Source organism: Monodon monoceros, unplaced genomic scaffold, assembly GCF_005190385.1.
Source record: "Monodon monoceros isolate NGI ecotype Baffin Bay Population unplaced genomic scaffold, NGI_Narwhal_1 Super_Scaffold_22, whole genome shotgun sequence".
In the NCBI taxonomy this organism is placed as follows: domain Eukaryota; kingdom Metazoa; phylum Chordata; class Mammalia; order Artiodactyla; family Monodontidae; genus Monodon; species Monodon monoceros.
In genome coordinates this window covers 125062158-125076998 of record NW_021703779.1, presented here as the reverse complement: position 1 = coordinate 125076998, position 14841 = coordinate 125062158, and the positions used below count along the sequence as shown (strand labels likewise).

At 51.0% G+C, this 14841-nt stretch overlaps 1 protein-coding gene across 1 annotated transcript; it reads right to left on the bottom strand.

Annotated features, from left to right (window-relative positions):
* Nucleotides 1-3399: 3399 nt before the first annotated feature.
* Nucleotides 3400-8145, bottom strand: GPR50 (G protein-coupled receptor 50). Its single transcript, XM_029241349.1, has 2 exons — nucleotides 7959-8145; nucleotides 3400-5048 (listed from the first exon to the last, which is right to left on the bottom strand). Exons 1-2 carry the CDS (start codon nucleotides 8143-8145, stop codon nucleotides 3400-3402), a joined length of 1836 nt encoding a protein of 611 aa, XP_029097182.1.
* Nucleotides 8146-14841: the final 6696 nt, after the last annotated feature.

Sequence of the window (14841 nt, the reverse complement as noted above, 5' to 3'; positions counted from 1 at the left end):
CCATAGAGACAGAAAGTAGAATAGAGGTTACCAGGGGCTGGGGGAGAGGGGAATAGGGAGTTCTCATTTAAAGGCTACAGAATTTATGTTTTGGGATGATGAAGAAGTTCTGGAAGTGAACAGTGGTGATGATTGTACAACATTGTGAATGTACTTAATGCCACAGAATTGCACACTTACAAATGGTTGAAATGGTAAGTTTTATGTTATGTATATTTTATCACTATTTTTAAAAAGAAACGGGACAAATACATACTGCATGCTTCCATTTATATGAAGTTCTAGAACAGGCAAAACTAATGTATGGTGATAGAGGTCAGGACAGCGTTTGCCTTTGGTTGGAGTATTGACTGAAAGGATACAAAAGGGAGCCTTCTGGAGAGTCAAAGGGGTCATTACACGGATGCATACCTGTGTAAAAATATGGTCAAACTTTCACTTTACAGTATATACATTATATTTCCATTTAAAAAGAAAATAAAGAGGAATAGAAGCTGGGGGAAACTGCCATTTAAAATTTGCTTCCATTTCTTTATCCCTTGATCATGGAGACTTAGGCTCACCTGGAGGCAGATTCTCTCTTTGGGGAAGTCAGTAAGATTGGCCCTTCTGATTCTACTTGTATAAAACCAGAAACTGTGCATTGTCATGGAGACAACTACAAAGCACCTTAAAACTGACCGCAAAGATTCAGTGTCTTGCCTTGGTTACTCATAGTGGGCATGGCTAGTCAGAGATGTGCTTATGAGGCTTCTTGACTTTGGGGGTGGACAGGGACAGATAAGGGAAGGAGGGGCAGAGAAAAATATTTCTTGGCTATGTATAAACAGGAGGCACTGCGCTTCAACCGTTGCTTGTTCCCATGGGAGTGGGTTATGGGGGCAGAGGTGGGGAGGCAGGAATGATGAACGCACCTTGCAGGTGAGCAGAGTGGATGAAGTGGCTGCTTTCATAAGACTTTGTAAGACTCTGGGCATAAGCAGTGTTGCTTCAGGCACCTCAGAGCAGAGTGTGAAACAAAGCTGTGAAAAGTGCCAAGAGTTTCTTCACCTCTCCCATCACCTCTCAGAACCCTGCACCCAGTTCGGAGCATTGAGACACAGCATCCTTGGTTTGAACACTTGCAATCTTACCCAAAGCAAAGCTCCTTGAGTGAGGGCAGACAGGGAGAACGTGGAAAACATGGGGAGAGGGTGGCAACTGTAAAGCAATTTGAGCACACGAGTAAGCATCCTTTTTGCATGTCCAGGGAAACTAGGCAGAAATGTTGACAAGGAATCAGCCTGAGGTACAGCAGCCACTCTGTTGGGACCACTGTAATTTGGGCATCAGAAGTGAAGATGACCTCAGCTTATACTTACAGTCTAGTTAAACCTGGATAGAACAACCACATACATGCCTAACTCCGTGGGCCTATGTATATGTGCGTGTTTTAATGTGTATACTTTCTTAACCAAATTGATATCCTACCATGTATTATTTTGAATCTTTTATTTTTACGGAGTAGTCTGTTTGGGGCATTACGTCGTCATTGGAGATTCTTTTGAGGCTATGTTCCTGAGGCTAGGACGTTTGCCCGGTTGCTGGGGTCTTGCCACCTAACTTCCAGCTAGAGAGGAACCCACCTGTCTGCCCGCCCCTCACTCCTGTGCCTCCCCCCCACTGGATTGTGGGCTCTGTTACTTGGTCCCAGTAGCCTCCGGAGTTGTGACATTAATTGGGGCCCAGCTCCACTCCTTCCATGGGGGTAAAAGAGGACCCGTTTTCAGAAGCCTTGGCAGTACTAGTGAGAAGAACCCACCACACCCAGGGAGCCCTCCTCTGCCTCCAGCCCGCCCCGACCTGGCCACAGTTTGCTAAGCCAGGCAACTGTGGAGAGAGGGGTCATGTGACTCGCCCTGGGGTACAGCAGGGAGGGTACTTGCATCTGAGTCTCTTGATCCCCCAAGGGGTATGCTTTTCCACCCACCCCCAAGCCTCCCCACAAGTGAATCTGGTGGAGGAAGCAAATTTTATCCACAGATCACACACCAAAGACACAAAAACACTTATTTAATTGCTACCACAAACAGAGAACTGATTTAAGGCAGTACAACACATTTCCACTTATCCTTACAATCTTTTGTACAGTAAACTTTAAGTGTCAATTGGAATCAATAATCGAGATTTTTATTAAACAATGTTTTCTTGAATTCTAGAGAAAAATCACTTCCTGGGCTGTCAAGTGCGATGATACAAGACATCTACACCTTAACACGGTGGATCACAGAACCTCAGCCAAGGGTAGTAGGCTTGGCTGATGTCGGCAAGTCTTCCTCCCCGCCTCCCCCCACCATCCCCACCACAGCTAGGAGGCTCAGAGGGATGGGGCAGGAGGGAACCGCTTTTGAAGCAGCACTTGTTTACAAGTCCAGGCAGTACTCCATTCACTTCTGGCTACCTGTTATTCCCTCAAATTCCCTTCTGAATGAAAAAGAAAAATGTAAAAACTGATTGCGTAAAAACATCAGGCTGTGTATAATATTAAAAGCATGACTGTAATTGATCCTAGCAACCATAAGTTTGGATGTGGGGAGAAACCAGTTTATGGATAGATTTGTTTTTAAGGAACTAAGTGAAAGAAAATCCTGGCAAATACTATAAAAGGTAAAGTAACTACGAATAAGGTCAACACATATCATTTGCATTCGTGTTTGACTACGAAAATCAGCACCAATGTATTTGGTGCGGCAATATCTTTCCTTTTGCCATTTGATCTCATAGGCATAAATATTTATTTTAATAAGAGCTCAGTAAATTGTGTTCTTCAGGTGGGGTCATATTTTGTTGCTGGAATTTAGAAAGGAAACTGTTTCAAGTACTTGTACTTTATCGCAATTGCCTTTCTTACTGCCGTTAAATGTACAATAAATACTTAAACACATAAAGCTCTGCGGTCACATTCACTTTACAGAAGGCTTTACCACAGCACACCTTTACCATTGCGCATGCGCTCCTCCCCCACCCCCCCCCCCCCCCCTCGAGGAATGGGAGAAGAAAGCAGGAACAAGGAGAAGGAAATGAGGAGTGGGGAGAAACAGTTACACAGGAGTGGGGAAAAACCAAAGTCTACAAGTTCAAGGATCACTGTGGGCTCACAGTCAACCACAGGAGGAAAGGGAGGCTCAGAACAACAGAAGTCAAACTTGAGGGGAATTTGGTCTCTAAAGGAGCAAGCACACACACACACACACTTTTGCAGAGTACATAATGGAAAGGAGGAGTATGCCTGAAAGGTAGGTGTAGCTTACACTGTCAGTGTCTGCATGTGTCTGTGTGTAGATGCACTAAGATATCTCACTTTGTATTACATATGCTAGCCAACCTTAAAAGTGGACCACTGCTTGGCCACCCCTAAGATCACACAGCCACTTCATCAGAATCAGCTTCAACATCAATAACCACAACCTCCTGGTAATCATTGGTGGCAATGGTGACCACAAAGGGGTCAACAGGGGCAGCGGCAGCAGCAGGCTCCAGTGGGCTGGCAACAGGCTTGGGGGACTCAGTGGCAGGGTTGGAGGCGGGCTCAGGGAGGTCAGTGATGTCACACTCCAGGTGGCCAGCAGCAGTGGGCTCGGGCTGGCCGGCGATGGCAGGCTCCAGGTGGCTGGTGGCAATGGGCTCGGGATAGTCGGCAGGCTCGGGGTGGGTGGTAGCAGGCTTGGTGTGGCCAGTGGTGGGTTTAGGGCAGCTGGTGGCAGGGCTGAAGGTAGCCTTGGAGTGGCTGCCAGCAGGGACGTGGTAGCCAGTGACAGGCTTGGGGTGGCTAGAGGCAGGCTTGAAATGGACAGAGTCAGCCTTGAAGTGGACAGAGGCAGGCTTAGGGTAGACAGTGGCAGATTTGGGGTAACCAGAGGCAGACTTGGAGTGGCCAGAGGCAGATTTAGGGTGGCCAGAGGCAGGCTTGGAGTGACTAAAGACAGACTTATGGTGACCAGAGGCAGATGTGCGGTGGGCAGAGGCAGACCTGGAGTGGCCGGAGGCTGGCCTGGGGTGGCCGGAGGCTGGCCTGGGGTGGCTGGAGGCACACTCAGGTCGGCCAGCTGCAGCATCACCAGGTAGTGGAACATTTCGGACGTTCATCGGCATTTCCTCCACAGCAGCACGGGCACGGGCATGGTCTTGTTCACTGGCTTGTTCGCGGGCTTGGTCACGGGTGCGGGCGCGGGCGCGGGCACGGGCGCGGGCGAAGGCTCGGGCCTCCCACATTTCCCGAACATCAGTGATGAGGCCAGAGAAGAACTGGATAGGATGCCGCATAGCATGGAAGATGGTAAAGTATTCCCTTCGGAAATTCTCATTGAGGAGACCATAGATCACAGCATTGAGGCAGCTGTTGAAGTAGGCTACGAAGTAGGCTGCAAGATAAAGCCAGTTGGGGACCTTGCCTGCCATCTCCTTTGGACTGACAGCCACCAAGACAGTGAGCACGTTGATAGGGCACCAGCACCCTGCAAAGAGGAGGAAGATCACAAACATGGTTAGAAAATTGCGAACCTCAGCGAGCTGGTTGTCAGGATTCTGCCCAGCCTGGTCACGGACTGCCAGCACTTTGGTCCAGATCCTCACGTAGCAGAAACCCACTATGAGCAGAGGGAGGACAAAGTGGATGCAGACGATGGTCACAGCAAAGGCAGAGTTGTTCAGATAGTTGAAGATGCAGGTGTAGGTGCGAGGATCATACTCGATGGTGCCAATGTACATGTTGGGCAGGACAGCCAGGACAGTCATGATCCAGGTGACAACCAGGTAAATGCAGGTATTGCGCACACTGAAGATGCGCTCATACTGGAGGCTGTGACAGATGTAGCAGTAACGGTTGATGGCAATTGCCACAATATTGAAGATAGAACCGACCACACTCAGCCCTGTGATGAATCCAACCATCTGGCACTGTAACTGGCTCAGATCCCAGCCACCAATGGCCATGGCATGCAGCATCAGAGGATAGGGGTAGATGGCCACCAGCATATCAGCCACAGAGAGGCTAACCACGAAGATGTTGCCTGAAAAGCATATTGGGGCGGGGCGGAGCGGGGCGGGGTGGGGGGGGGGGGGGGGGTGGGGGCGGGGGCGGAAGACAGAGAAGAATAAATGGTTACATTTGGAAATCTACAAATATAAGCTGGAGGAAAAGGCCAGCTGGGGTTGTGACAATTTAGACTTCTAGAATTCTTTTCAAGAAATACAGTTGTGTTTTTATTTTTAGTTACAAGCATGTCCCAGATGATTCTGATGCACAAGCAGGTTTGGGGGACCTGTCCTTTGACAACCTTTTTTTCCTTTCAAACAACATCATCTCTGCTTTGGGAGAAAAGTGAAGTCAGAAAGCAGTAAACACGAAAGCCCGTTGGGGAGCCCTTCACACTCCCACACACACAGACCTGTGGCCATCATTTTGAACAAAAACAAAACGCGAAGTTTTGGCGGAGTACGGGTGGGGGGAGGGAGGGAGGGAGTAGAGGGGAGCTGGATGGAGCTGTCTGTCGGAAACAGGCTGGAGGGTACGGACTGGGGTGGGTGGAGAGATTGGAGGACTATCAGGAAGCCTCAACCTCCCCCAACCCCGAAAAAAAAATTAGCCCTCTGCCTTCTCTAACTTACCATCGCATTTACAACGCAAACATGTCTAAAGAGAACTGTCCGAGAAAGGGCATGTCGTTTTCTTAAGCGGTCTTTCCCAGCGGGATCAGACAATAATCTAAGACTTAGCCCAGTAAATACTTACCATTTCCGAGGTAACCTAAGAGTAAAAACTGAGGGTGGGGAGAGGCCCTGTAAAATTTAGTCTGAGAAAGTGAGCAAAGAGGGAAAAAAATCAGGAAAATCCCTGCAAGGATTAGCAGAATTGCTTGCTTCACGCGGGTCCCCGAGCAGAGCCGGGCACCAGCACGTTCGCCACCCTGCACACTGGTTCCAGGCCCCCGGTTCCGGGCTTTACTGGAGCCTGCGGGCTAAACAGGAAAGTGCCGGTGGTGGTGGTGGGGGGCGGCACTCCTGTTTTGTAGGGCGGCGGTAGGAACGCTGTTTGTAAAACCTGCAAGGCCAAGTGCAGATGCGGAGCCCTTTCTCTGGAAACACCTCATTGCTAATTAGCATTGGTTTGGCAAAATATTGCACTTCATCTCGGACTGGGAGAAAATGAGCACTTTTAAAAGGGCAAAGGAACGGCTCGTTCTGCTTCCTTCCGCCAGCACTGCCAAGGCGAGGCCTCGGCGCTTTCTACCCAAGAGGTTCTTTCTAGGGTTTTCCCTCAAAGTAATGAATTCGGAGAAGAAAAGAGGAGAAGAGAGAGGGCAAAGGCTTAAAAACAAAACCACAACAACGCTAAAAACCTTCATTTGAATTATGGAAGGAAAGGAAGGTTTAGGAGAAAAGGAAAAAAGAGAAAATGGACTTTGCAGGTGCCCCACCCCCCGGGGGCTCCGGGGTTGGGCCCCTTGGGACCGCACTGCTGGAGAGCACGTGAGATCCAAGTGTGCGGCCCCACGTCTCCGGGGGACCGAGGAGAAATCAGACACACCCATCAAGAGTTTAAAAGAAAACTTTTAATGACTGTGTGCCCGTCACTGCATTTGGAAACTTCTGTGGTGTTTGTGATTCCTCGTCCAAGCAAAGTAATCCCCCAGAGAGTGGCGGCCTCCACTCCCCGGCACCCCGCCCGCCCGGGTCCTGTGGGTGCCCGACCCCCTCAGACCCCGCCCCCTCGCTCCCCTCTGCCCTCCGGCCCCAGCCGGCCGGGATCCAGGCCGCGAAGGCCTTGGGCGCCGCCCCTTCCCATCCGGGGCCCGAGCTGGGAGTTTGGGCCCCTTGGCCCCTCCCCCACCTCCCCTCTCGAGCCCTCTCCCGCCCAACCTGCAAAGGCGGCTCAAGGCTCCGCAGCGTCTGCCGCCCCCGCCCCCGACAAGGGGCGCAGCGCCCTGCAGCCTCCAGCACCATCCCCCAGGCCCGCTCGCAGCCGGCCCCCTCCCCTTGGCACTGGCAGGCCGCGAGGGGAGTCTCGCTCGCCGCCCCACCTCGTCCCACGTCCGCGCGCTCTGCGGTCTCCCTTGCGCCCCCCACCATCCCCTCTGAGCTCTCCTGCAGCCCTCCCGCGATCCTCACCGGTTCTACCGTCTTCTATGCCCCCGGGACGCCGAGCTCCCGAACCTTTCCGCCGCCCCGCCCTGCGGCCCCCGGTACCCCGCTTACGGACTTCGGGGTCTCCGCCGCCGCCGCCGCCGCCGCTGTCGCTGCCACCGCCTGCTGCGCCCAGCCGGCCGCTCGCCTCTCTCCGCCGTGCGCCCTGGGACGGGCGGACGGAGCTCGGCTCTGGCGGGCTCAGACCGCCCTGCTTCACACTCAGGCGCGGGGGTCTGCGCTCCGCCGCCCGGGAGCTGCCCGGGAGCCACCCTGGAGTCACAGGGCTGCGGCGAGCGGGGGCTCGGCCGGGCTTGGGCTCGGCCGCCGCGCTGCGCTCCGGCAAGCGCCGCCTCAGCCGCCGAGAACTTAACTTTACCGGAGCGGGTAGCAACCCCGCTGCTCCCTCCGCGTTAATTCCTCCCGCGCTGCCTCGGCGCGGCCACCTCTGCGGCGTCCGGCTCGGCGTGCTGTCCCCGGGCGGCCGCCGGACTCTCCGCTCGGGTGCCGGCTCCCTCTGCATCAGGTTCCCGACGGGGCCGGGCTCGGCGGTGTGCCGCGCACCGCAGGGACGGGGATTTGCACTTGGTTGCCCAGAGCTTCTCCGAACCTCCGCAGCCTGGAGAAGCTCTGAGTTTATGGGCAACCCCCCCGGCAGAACATCATCACTCAGGCTCGCAGGGAAATGGGGAGCAGGACCCATCCACGGGTTCCCTATTGCAGGAGCCCAAACTAACACCCTAGGTAGGGGTTGCAAGTGGCTGCACGGTGGGTAGGGAGAAGGAAAGGGGTCTTACCAGAATTTCGGAGCTTCTTGTTCTTTGACACAGCCAAAATGACCATGGAGTTGCCGATCAGGTCTACGACTATGGTGATGACCATTGCGCAGAACATAAAGATGATTAGAGCCGGTGGGTAGTCTGGCTGCGGCAGTTTACAGCCAACACAGCCGTATGGGCTGGGAACTGCCGGGGTAGGCCTCATGTTGCTGCTGGAGACCGTTAGGTCCTCCCAGCCGGGTCTGGACAGCGAACACCTGCTCTGTCGCCAGGAGCTTCAGGAACGCTGCCTCCCCTCCGAGAGTCGGAGAGCAAATGACAGCATTCCCGCCCCTCTCCGATGAGCTTTTAAAGCCTCAAGAGGCGCCTAGCCCCACCCCAAATCCCTCCCCCCGACCAATCAGAGCTCCCTGATCACCCCCGCTTTGATCTCCAACTCTTTGTGGACAAATCCACATCGAGGTGTCGTCTTGCTTCCGGCTGCCTTGTATGTGCTTCCCCTCTAGCCGCTCCGCCTCCCACCACATCCCCCAGGTACCCTGCGTCGTGACCAGCTCAGAATCCACCTCCTCCCCCACCAGCCACTGCGCATCCGTTTCTAGCAAGTTCTCCCTCCCTCTCTTACGCAAACACCTGGCAAAGCGCTGGAGATTGCAGAGCGGGGCTATAGGGTCCCTCTTGGGGGTCCAGTGCCAACCCAAGCTTGTCTGAAGCCCCCAGCAGAGCATGAGGAGTGGCCAGTGGCCCCTTGGACCCTAGGCATTCGCCTCTGCAGTCTCCTTGAGAGGGTTCATCCCATCCCAGTGTTTTGCCTTTTCAAAGCCTTCTATACTCCGCGGAAAGCAGGGGACAGCTGCTGGGGGCTTCCATCCCCAATCTGGGCAGCAGTCTCTAGGGAATTTATTCCCACTCTGGTGCCTGGCAGGAGCTGGTTGGCTCCCTTAGCAGCAGCAGCGGGTGGCACTCAATCCGGTCCCCGACTTGTGTTTTCCTTGAGGAGATGGCCCCTACGTCAGGCTCTGGGAGCAGGGATCGTGTATGTACTCTGTGAGTGAGAAGAGGTAGATGGTGGCCGCTTGCCCCCAACTCTGGGGCAAGCGAGAGTGAGAGCGCGTCCCCTTCCCTGCTGCCTGGCGCCCTGGCTGCGGGAGCTTCGAGGCTGCTCTGGGAAAAAGTAAAACGGGGGATAAAGCCCTTCTCTTGGACTGCCACTCCTCAAAGAAACCCGGGACGAGCGGCTCCGACTCCCGTCCCTTCTCTAGGTGCTAAGCACGCCTTACGGAGTGGCGCGGGGCACTCGGGTAAGCTCGGGGAGCTGTGCCGGAGCGGCGGGACAGGCGCGGAGGTGCTGGGCTGCGCAGCCTGGAAGCCACCAGCAGACCAGAGGCCCCCGCCCCAGGAATAATTCAGCTCAGTCCTTTTCCCTTGCGGGGGGTCTCATTTCAACCTCAACTGGGTCGGGCCGCCCCCTGCCCCGCGGATCTCCCTCCGCAGGCGTCACAGTTCCCCGCGGTGCGCCCAGGCTCTCGGAGCGCACGGGCTACGGGAAATCCGAAAGATTCGGGCTACAGGGGCGAGATTCAGATACTCGTTCCCTCAACGACCTTGGTTACGGGGGTGGATTTTGTGCCGGCTACTAAAAGTTATGACTCTTGTTGAGAAACCTCCCAGAAAATTTCAGCAAGCACCTTGAAACTTGTCCCAGACTAGCCTTCTTGCTGCAGTGGGGGGATAGGGGGTTGCACTGTCCCGGAGCGCCACCGTCTGGACACTGCCGCCCTCCTGACCCGCGGGGAAGGAGGCGGACACGGGGGTTGGGGGCTGGGGCGCGTTCCGCGAGGGACTTCAACATTTAGGGACCTTTAACGGAAAGACAGATACGACTGAAAAATCAAGAGTGCATGCACTTTCTCTCGCTGAAAAGTCCAAACTAGTAATGTGTCTCCTTGTTTGAAGATGAACCCCTCACCCCGATACTGCGCACGCTACCGAGAAGAGAATCGGCATGAATAACGATCTCCCGCCTGGAGCCTTTTCTCATTCATTATCTCATCGCCCCCCGTCGCCTGGATCCCCGGCCGCGCGTTCTCTGGGCCGGACTTAGCCGGGATTTACCGTAAACGCAGCCCCAAAACAGGCTATGCTCTCCTCCCTAGGCAACTGTGAGCCCCGAAAAGAGACCAAAGCCGAAAGGCCGCCCACACCGTGAAGTGGTTCTTCACATCTGGCTGCTGATGCTGGTCCCCCGAGGGTTTGGATCCTTTTACTCGTGGCAAAGAGCGGCTTTTAATTCAAATAAACAAAAATTGGAATGAGAAAAGGAAATCAGCATTCTAATGACTTAAGACACTGGAGTGTCCCCTACCCAAGCCACCTCCCCCCACCCAAAGTCTTGTAAAGAGAGCTGGCGGAGGCCCAGGACACTGGAAATTCTGGATGGACTATGGCCTGGACTTCCTTGGGACTGAGGGCCGAGCAGGAGAGAGGGTGACCTGAATCCCCTGGCCCCTGCCCCTGTTTGAACACTGCTTGATCATGACCTCATGGGGCTTGTATTTTTCAAATACTAGACAAGTGGGAAAAGCAACTATTTTAATAATGGAGGGGCAGAGAATTCTGCATCTGGTTAAATTAATTTTCTTATTTTTATGAATTATCTTAATAAAAATTCTGAACATAGTCCCTATCCTAAGAAAAACAGATGGATATCGAATCCATTATGTGGATACATATGAGGAAGAAAAGCAGTCAGGCTCTGCCAGAGTAGGACAAGATCCATGGGCAATAAGTTCAATTATTTTGGAAGTTAAAGGGAGTAGCTTTTTATTGGGTAGAGTGCAGTGCATATGGTTTATTTAAGCTTCCAAAAGATTTTTAATTAAGTGTCTTTCTAAAAGGGCTGCTACGAAGTGCTAATAACCGGCGATGGAGAGAAACACTTTATTGGGGATATGAAAGCTATTAAGATATAGATTCAAAATAGAGGAGAGCTAGGATGTTCCCTGGGGATCCCAGGAAAACCGTGGAAACCCATATGGAAGTCGAGAAGGAGAAAAAGCAATGGATAGTGGACAGAGAATGTATAGAGAGTTTGCAGTCTTGGAACCCAGTGAGCGTGGTCCTTTCCCCTAGGTCACTTATTATGAGATTAGGGAGACCAGGGAGCCCCAAAGGACTCCCAGGACTGAAAGCTCGGGACATCCCAGGCAGAGGTGGTGCCAACTGGTGCTCTGTACGGAAGGTAGATATTAGAAGATTTTTCCCCTCTTCTTGTTGATACAGAAACCTTTCATCTTAGCCTCCACATTTCTCATCTTTTTCTTTAAGGTTTTTTTTTTTTGAAGTATAGTTAATTTACAAGATTGTTTTAGTTTCAGGTGTACAGCAGAGTGACTCAGATATATATATTTGTATGTGTGTGTTCTTTTTCAGATTCTTTTCCATTATAGGTTATTACAAGTTATTGAGTAGAGTTCCCTGTGCTATACAGAAGGTCCTTGTTGTTTACCTATTTTTTATATAGCGGTGTGTATATGTTAATCCCAAACTCCTAATTTATCTCGCCTCCCCCCGCATTACTCATCTTTTGAAAAACTGAAGATCAGGGTGGCAGCTGGCTACTCTTTCAAAGTGAGTGAGAGCAAGCGAGTGATTTTTTTCTGCACACTCAAGGATAGTGCTACATCTTCAGATCTCTTATTATAGAGGCGATGGCAGAAGGTTACTTTTCATCATCCGTCTAGACTCTCTGTTCACCCTCAAGTACTATAATGATACCTCACTTGTAATTAGTGCATTGTAAGTTTAAATAATAATTTTATAATTTCAAAGAATCCCATCAGTACTATAATGATGTTCACCCTCAAGTACTATAATGATACCTCACTTGTAATCAGTGCATTGTAAGTTTAAATAAGCATTTTAGAGTTTCCAAAAATCCCATCAGAGATATATTCTTACAACAATGCCATTTAACAGGTGGGGAAACTGAGGTGCAGAGAGGGCAAAGGACTTCCCCAAGGCCTGAGACTTGATTGGGTGGATTCTGTGTTCTCCTTTTTGTTGTTGTTCTATTTTTTGTTTGATTATTTTTATTGAGATACATTCACATACTATATTCACCCTTTTCAAGTGCAAAATTCAGTGTGGGTTTTTTTGTACATTCCCTAAGTTGTACAGCCATCATTACTATCAAATTTCAGAACATTCCCATCAACCCAGAGAGAAACCCTGTATCCACTAGCAGTCTCTCCCCATTCCCTCCAGCCCCTCAGCTCCTAGGAACCACTAACCTGATGTGTGTCTCATATAAATAGGATTGTACAATATGTGGTCTTTTGTGCCTGGCTGCTTTCCCTTAGCATAATATCTTCAAGGTCATCCATACTGTAGCGTGTATTAGTCCTTCATTCTTGTTTATGGCCATATAGTATTCCATTGTATGAAGAGACTACATTTTGTTTATCCAGTCATGCATCAATGGACCTTTGGGTTGTTTCCAATTTTTGGCTATTATGAGTAATGCTGCTATGAACATTTTGAGTTCCCTTTCAGCCCCCAAGCAACCACTGGCCCAAGAGAGACAGAGGGCCTCTAAGTGTCAGTTCACACCTCCTCTCCCACCCAGGGAGGGCAGGACGGCTAAGGGCTGCCCCAGTCACTCCGACCTTCTTTGACCAGTACTCCTCTGACATTACCAGATCGTCTGCTGAAGCCACATTAGACCATTGATTGACACTTTAATATATGAAAACTGGCAAAACGAGAATTTGGTGCAAACCCAGTAAGAGTGAAAAAGTCTTTCAGTTTGAGTACAAGCAGAACATTCTTCATTTGTTCTTGAACTTTGGGGGATGTCTTATCTCTTCTTGGGACAGTACACAGGAGTCTGGAAGGTGCTTTGCACACCCAGTCCCTGCTCCCCCACAAACTGCTCCTACCCCAGCACTGAGCAGATGCCTGATGCAAGGAGACTGCATTTGGCTCAATTCTTGAAAATGAAAACAAGATTGGACCCAGCTCTGCCACTGGTCAGCCGTATGACCCTGGGCATGTGACTTAACTTCTTTGTCTCAGTTTCCTCAGCTATAAAATGCAGATAATAATGGTGCCTCAAAACTCGTCATAGGGTGAATGGGGGAGTTAGATGAGATAATACATGCAGGCACTTAGAACACTCTCAAGAATGGAGTGGGCATTCAGCAACCACTAGCTATTCTTCTTATTATTATTCTGAACATTTCTAATGCTCTAAACTCTATTTGGTTACACTTCCATAGAAGACAGAGGCTCTCTGAGACATCAGAGACTCTTTCCCTAGCTGGCTCTTGCCTCTAGGCTCTAATTCCTGCCAGAAGCCACCCAATGGGCATTCACCAGCATCCCAGGCCACCATGACATGTGACAGTGTGTTAGATGGAAAGGGACATACAGAGTGACTCGCATTTTCAGTGCCCCCCTGAGACGCTTCACTGATACAATTTGTATATTTTCCATGAGAAGGAACAATCAGATTTCTTGACATCAGTCAGAATAAAAGCATGGAAGATGGTTGGTCTAGAGACAGGTCAGACCTGAAGTCCACAGGGGGCTGGGGGAGCTGGGTTTCAGCAGAGCGTGGGACCAGCCCAGGCTGAAGAAGGTCTAGTCCCAGGTCGAGGATGGGGGCCAGGACTCCAGGGGCAAGGCTGTGGCCTCAAAGGAACTGCGCAGGGATTTGGGCAGGAATCAAGCCACTGGAACGGGGAGCCAGCCAGGTCATGACATCAACCAACGCAAGAGCAGCTTGGGACAGGTGATTTTTTTTTTTTCCCTAAACAGACTATGTCTGGTCGCATTTACGTTACCAACTTGGAGACACTGTCTCCAGATTTGTTAAATGAACAAGAGAATGATTGTCCTCTCCAAACCCTCTGGGCTTAATTCATCATGGCTAGGACCACTTTATCTTCCCCTGTGGTTGAGTCGTTAGAAGGAGCAGGGCACATCCACTTTCTTTAGTGCAATCAGGGAACTCACCCAAACAATTAGCCAGTATTTCCAAAATCCCAGTGCCTGATAAAGACTCCAGGTTAGGTGGTGCAAATCAAAGGGTTACCAGGGAAAGAAGCAGCACATTAATTACTTGTAGTAACACATGGACTCCCTACCCCTTATTCAATTTACCTGATAATTAGAGCTTAATGAACAATATCCATTGTCCTAGCTTCTCACTCAAGCCAAGCATGATCACCCATGCGTTTAAAGACTGTCCATCTTATTAATCAACCTTCTGACTTCTGGTGCAATAAACAGCTTGTCCCGGAAGCTCTGCTTTAGCCCCCTCTATTACAAGGCATAGGACATGGGTACCGATCAGGGCCCAACCCCGTCCTTTTCCTCCCCAGTGGGTCCACTCAGCCCCTAATGATGGCTAACATGTATGTGTCCTTCCTAGAAGCCAGCCACTGTTCTGAGTGCTTTGTTCATATATATATATATATATATATATATATATATATATGAGACAGGTGCAATGACTATCCCTCTTTCACAGATAAAGAAGCTAAGGCCCAGAAAGGTTACGTCACTTGTCCCAGGTTGCACAGATAATATGATAGAGCTAGAAGTCTAGCTTGGGTGGTCTGACTCCAGAGTCTGTGGCTTCACCAAAATGCCTCACTGCACGCATTGTTCCCGGCTCTACGGTACTGATTCTCAAACTGAGTGCGAGTTAGAGCCACCAGGAGCACGTAGGGAAAATGCAGCTTTCAAGGGCTGCCCCTAGAGATTCTGATTCGGCAGGTCTGGGTGGAATCCTGGAATCTGCATGTTTCCCAAGTGTCCCAGGTGATTCTCGATTCAAGGTTCCCAGGGACCCCTCTTACAGAAACCCTGCTCTTACAATCCAGTCTTACACCTA